Raw genomic sequence first — 6147 nt, 5'->3', positions numbered from 1 at the left:
TAATTTTTAATTTTTATTTTTTTAAATATATATTATATCACCATTTTTACTAATATACCCCTTTAATTAAATAAAAATAAAAAAAATATTTTTTATTTAATTTTATAAAAAGTCTTAAACATCCTTCTTTTATTTGATTAGACAAAAATATCCTTTTAAATTAACGGAATTTTAGAATTCAATTAATCCTAATTTTATAGTTTCAAATAATTTAAACAACAAAACAAAAACATATTAAAAAACAAAAAATCAAAATTTCTTCATCTTCTCCAATTTCTCTAATCCTTCGTGCCCCCCTCTAAGCAAAACATATCAAAAAAATAAAAAATCAATCGTTCTTCATCTTCTCCAATTACCCCTCTAAAGCAAAGCAGTGAAAATCCCAAACCAAAACCCTAGGTTCTTCGCCGCTGCCTGATTATTAATTTAATTTAATAAACCCTAGCAAAGCCCTAACACTGTCTCCCTCTTCAAATTCATTCAAACAAACACAACAGCTATCGGCTCTGCTTTTGCCACTCTTGTACTTCCACACTGCCATCCACTTTAACGCATCCTCATCTAAGTCGCCACCAATTCTGGTTGTGGTGGTTGTTGAGACGTAGTATTGATGCCACCAAGTTTCGGCTTCATGGACTGAGTCGTCATCGTCATCGTTGGGGTTCTCTCTACGGTTGCTATAGTAGTAACTTGCAAGAATAAAAGCGGTGGCCAAGATCCCCACCATGGCAATTATAAGGGGAAAAATTTGGCCTTGAATCAGCTGGTGCTGTTGAAAATCAATGGTTTGGGACTTTCATTGCTTTGCTTCAGAGGGGTAATTAGAGAAGAAGAAGAACGATCGATTTTTTGTTTCTTTGATATGTTTTGCTTAGAGGGGGCACTAATGATTAGAGAAAAGGGAGAAGATGAAGAAATTTTGATTTTTTGTTTTTTTAATATATTTTTGTTTTGTTGTTTAAATTATTTGAAACTATAAAATTAGGATTAATTGAATTCTAAAATTTCGTTAATTTAAAAGGATATTTTTGTCTAATCAAATAAAAGAAGGATGTTTAAGACTTTTTATTTAATTAAATGGGTGTATTAGTAAAAGTGGTTATAATATATATTTAAAAAAACAAAAATTAAATGTTGATGTGGAAAATAAATTCCACGTGCCTTGTTATTATTTGTCCATATTTTAAATGTATCCGTACGTATGAATTTACCATCGTACCATAGCAAACACCTATTTATATTTTTGTAATTTATTTTGATACATAATTACCAAATATAAATCACAATGGGAACATTTTTTTTCAAAAAAAAATTGTAAAATAAATTTACTCGGAACTCATATTTGTAAACTTTAACCCTAAGACCCACCCAAACCCTCTAAAACGATGTTTAGGGTGCATTACGAAACAGGGAGACCAAGCACCAAGTTTGGGCATCTGATGGGATTGATCAGAGTCTATTTTAGAAGTAACAATGCCACGTGATTGCTATCATCCTTGCTCACCGTGCAATTGGTATGAACAGTATCTGGTCGTACAAGACTACAGATAAAAATGCTCTCTTAGTGAACGCCAAAAGTCGGTCGTTAGCAGGAGATAAGCATAGTAAACCTGGTTCCATCATAGAGCAGCCACAACATTCCATTTCTTCTTTTTGTATTGCATTACTTGTGTACAACAAACACGAATCCCTAACACTGCATGTGCCCCTGCCCCACAGTCCGTAGCTGGATCGTGTGGGCTGTCATGGAAGGCTTTGATCCTTTCTTTAATGAATCTCAAGACATTCCAAGCATTTACGGGTAAGGACAGTCTTTGATGAAATTTTATTTTTAGGGGTTCTCTACTAGACTGAAACCCATGACTCTGGTCTATTTACATGTTCCGTCATGGGTTTATTTTGTAGGTTGGATGATATCTTCAAATCACCTAGCCTTCAGGAGGTTCCTGTTGAAGAAGGCAACAATGCCATGCCACCTGAGCCAGGGATGAAGTCAGTTGATCTTGAGGTACCCAATATATTGTAATTCCTCCGAATTGGTTATCCTGTTAAACTCCCGATGGTCCTACTAGCCTATACAATATATTTTCAAATTAACTTAGGAATCGTTTATAATGCTTGGTTCTAAAACTGTTTTCTGAATATCAGATAATAGCAGCACAAGAATCACACACGACGATGATGACCACAAAGGAGGCCGAAGATAGAAGAAAGGTCGCCGCTCTCATGAATGCCATTCTAAACTTGTCTCAGGTACCCTTGTACTCATTAGTGTTTGACAGTGGTTCATTGTAGTTGGAAAAAGGTTGACGGAACACCACACACCGCCATAAAATCTAATCCCATGAAGTGTGGCTTGCGTTAACATTGGGTCACACAGACATGTAAAGGGGTTTTGTATTGAGTTTTTTTTCATGTTAAATACATCACCCAATGTGACTTGGTTCTAGGCCCTTGTAGATTCTGTTAACAAAAAGTTTTTAAGACCTCATTTCGGCCACATCTCCCTGCTCGGGGGTAGAAATTGCTATATTTTTCGAAAGCTCATACTAACATACTGATCACTTTTGTTACTATGTAGAGCATAGATCTGAAGCTGGATGGGCCAGATGGTCGCATTGCAATGGTGGAGTCAAAAGTGACAACCTCAGAGGGCATGCTTCTCAACATATTGGATATGGTCCAACGACAGCATGAGAAGAACGATATGATAGTGATGGTCCCTAATACAGAAGTTGTTGCGAACTCTTCCATCATGCCCAACCCAATGGGGGTGAAGGCTCACAGAATGTATACCACCATGTTGAGTGCGGATTGGTCGGCGGATGGTGCCGTGTTAGAGCAACTGATGTCTCCTACTGTGACATCAGCATTGGGAAAGGGCAAGGGCAAGGCCACCCAGCAACAACCTGTGTAGGATTATAGCCTGCTTGATATTGTTGCTCCATATTCTCCAGGGGATGAAGGAGACATTGCTCAAATCGAACAACATGGATGCACTCAAACATGGCCAAACAGTGAATGCAACATGCTGACTACAACAAACACTTATTCCCATTGGTCAATGGGTTCAGGAAAGACGTTATCGGGAGGACTAGTGGGAGGAAAAAGGGTTGCAGATTTCTCTGGAGACTTCCAGGTATGGGTAATAATAAAATACCAAGCTTACTTATGTTACTCACTCATCGACGGTTCCTAACAAGCCATTGTGAAAATATTCAATAGGGGTTAACCACGTAGATTGCTGGGCTCCATAGCTCAACCACACTTACCACAAACAACGCAAAGTTGCCCAAGGTTGATGGTGTAGAGATAACACCCATGGAGAGGCGGCCGATGTTGAACTTGATGCGTATGTTGCCAAATTGTCCAAAGCCGTCGGCACCTAGACGCCCTGTCGTCCGGCAGATGGTGGGAGGACGCAACCGTTGTTCATCTGGCACCGTCGACTCCACACTACCTTCCGTCCCGCAGGTATGCAAATTGTTTGTAAAAGCTCCTTAACTGTGGCTAATTTGGCATGTATAACTGATGTAGTTGGTTTTGGGTGCACTAACGCAACTAGTTCACAACTTACAAAGCCTCAAGATGTACTTCAGGCCAACTTTGGGCATGGGGTTGTCATGGAAGAGACCAAACTTGTTGCATACATCTTCTCCCCAAAGGAAGAAGATCCTTCAGTGCACCTTGGGTAAGAAATTTTTCGATTGGCATTGTCCTCATCGTGTTCACAAAGCATAAGAATGTTTTAATCCCAACTATCCTAATAGTGTCAATAGAGCATAAGAATATTTCTTTGGGGCTGTCAAACTAACATTAAGACAAACACATCGAATAATGATAATATAATGTAAAATCTATTAACAAAGTCAAGAATATGTCATTAAAATTTTAAAATGAGTTATTATTTTGACCCACCAAAAAAGCATCAGAAACACTGACTATGCTTGTTTTTTGAGATTCAACTTGAAACTTCCCAATTTCTTGGTGTGTGACATCAAGTGCAAAATTGAATTAAAATTCAAACACACTCTTCACACAAATAACCGTCCCTTTTTATGGTATTCATTCCTGTTATAAATTAGTCAAGCATGGTTGTTGTACTCCTACTGCAGGGAGGTGCTATACGAGTTGGCTGGTTTTGAGGTGGTACGTGGGATTTTCATCTCTCTGGCTCCTCCATACACACCACACCCAGACGTGAGTAACCGTAACATGGCACTGTTAGTTGTTACCTTTATTTATTTATATCTGCGTAGTGGTCATTCAAACCGCGACTAGCATGAAAAGCCTTGATGTTGCTTTCGCAGGTTATTAACACCACTGCCATGATTGCATCTTTAATGTCTGGCAAAAGCATGGCTCCTGTGACTTGGTACTTTCCATCCGACTTTGCGCGAGATGTACTTTGTGATACACCTATATCGAAACTAAAGAAAAGTTACGAGGGACGGTGGATGCAAGAGACAAATGCACTTGAGCATGTAAAGTTTCCAAACCTATTATTATTGTTAACAATGGCTTCATGCTAATTATGTCCTTATAATTTCTTAAGTCACTAGCACATTCACCCTTCTGGTGCAAGTATTTGTGCCGATTTTGGAGGCAGCGAATTCATGGTACATAATGCTGCTAAACATCAAGGAAGCAAAAAAGTATGTGTTAGATGTGTCTAGGTCCCCGGAGAGCATTGTCAGAAGAGAGGCAAATATGAACAAGATAGTAAGCATTCTACATTCTAACTATTGGTTAGCATTTGGCTTTAGTTGAAAACCACGGACAAAAACAACAAAGGCTGGTATTTTTATTTACAGTGTGTTGTCCTCGGAAAGATGTTCGTCCACAATAGGAACATTATGAATTTCCTGCATGCCTCCCCAGACCCAAGCAATTGGGGTGATAATCTCTACCCAGAAGGACTTTCCAACAACCTGGACAGGTTTCTTTTTAATTTAGCCACTTATGTCGTCATGTTAGGATGTGGGGTATTAAAAAAGAATCAAACGCTGAAGTGGAACTAAAACTGTTTTAAATAGACCAGTTTTATGATGTGAAATAATTAACTGAACCTAAGCACATATATGAAGAACTAAATTTCAGAGTGTTGTTTGCCTGTAAACCTATTGTCATCGCTTTGTGATTTCATTTTAATTGCCTATAAGGTTTTTGCATCTGTCTCTATTTTCACTGCAAAATAACTTATCTTCATAATTGACGGGTTTCTTTTTATGCACCATCCTGTGTTGTCATGCTATAATGTATGGGTCTTTCAAAAATGCCTATAAAATGCCTGTAAGTTAACATAGCTCTTCAACCCTTGTCCCATGTTGTTAACTCATTTTGTATGCTTGTGTCAGTCCAGAATTTGGGATCTGGTGCTTGTCCTGGTTGCAGCACAAGGGAGGCTTCTCTCCAAATATCTTCAACCACATGGTAACTAAAACTTAGTGATTATTCTATTTTTATTGGTGAAACCTTCAATCTGATTTAAGTACGTGAGAGACAACTTCTTTTCTCTACCTTTTCAGGAAAATTCTGACCGTGTGCGCATGAAGACAGCATTGTTCAGTCGGAAACTAACCAGCTTCGCGGTTATGTTAGCACCAAGGCTGACATGGTCTGGAGCCGAATCACAGGTACCAATGACTAGCAGGAGATGACACTATCTATTTCCTGCATTAGATATATATGTTTCTTATATGTAGTGGTGTAGTAAACTGAACCATACTGTGAAGTATTTTTTTAGGGTGGGTTATCCCTTTTGAGACTCGGGTCTTGACGTCAAATCCACCGTATGTAATTAGAAGCAAGGTGGAGTACTACTAGGTATGCATGTGCTTAAGCTGTATATGGATATATTCCTAGACTTGTGCCGTTAGATGAAAATATTCTTTTTTATTGTAACTAAAATAGGGCCACACATGCCTAGGTGGGGTGGCCTAATTTTAGTTGTCAGTGTTATCGGGTTCTTGACATTCACATGACGGTGTGAAACTGTGATCCCTTTTGATGTTATGAAGGCACATTTATGTGATATATAATGTTGTATGTCAACTACATGTTCTAAATTGCATATGAAGGTATAAATACATGATATGTTTTTGTTTTTAAACATATTTCATGTTAAAATAAATATTCTAAAATTAA

At 38.1% G+C, this 6147-nt stretch overlaps 1 protein-coding gene across 1 annotated transcript; it reads left to right on the top strand.

Annotated features, from left to right (window-relative positions):
• LOC110264101 lies at positions 2154–3674 on the top strand. The gene is made up of 3 exons (XM_021105825.1): positions 2154–2253; positions 2582–3139; positions 3226–3674. The coding sequence occupies exons 1-2, from the start codon at positions 2179–2181 to the stop codon at positions 2915–2917; spliced, it is 411 nt and encodes a 136-aa protein (XP_020961484.1). The 5' UTR covers positions 2154–2178; the 3' UTR covers positions 2918–3139; positions 3226–3674.

Source organism: Arachis ipaensis, chromosome B06, assembly GCF_000816755.2.
Source record: "Arachis ipaensis cultivar K30076 chromosome B06, Araip1.1, whole genome shotgun sequence".
In the NCBI taxonomy this organism is placed as follows: Eukaryota; Viridiplantae; Streptophyta; class Magnoliopsida; order Fabales; family Fabaceae; genus Arachis; species Arachis ipaensis.
Note: the sequence above shows the minus strand (reverse complement) of the source record. Positions and strands in the feature narration are given on the sequence as shown.

What these genes read in the sequence shown, in the direction of transcription:
- LOC110264101 (XM_021105825.1), top strand. Translation starts at nt 2,179, where the DNA reads ATGATGACCACAAAGGAGGCCGAAGATAGAAGAAAGGTCGCCGCTCTC. An exon ending in CCATTCTAAACTTGTCTCAG is followed by an intron (nt 2,254 to 2,581) that starts GTACCCTTGTAC and finishes GTTACTATGTAG; the next exon opens with AGCATAGATCTGAAGCTGGA.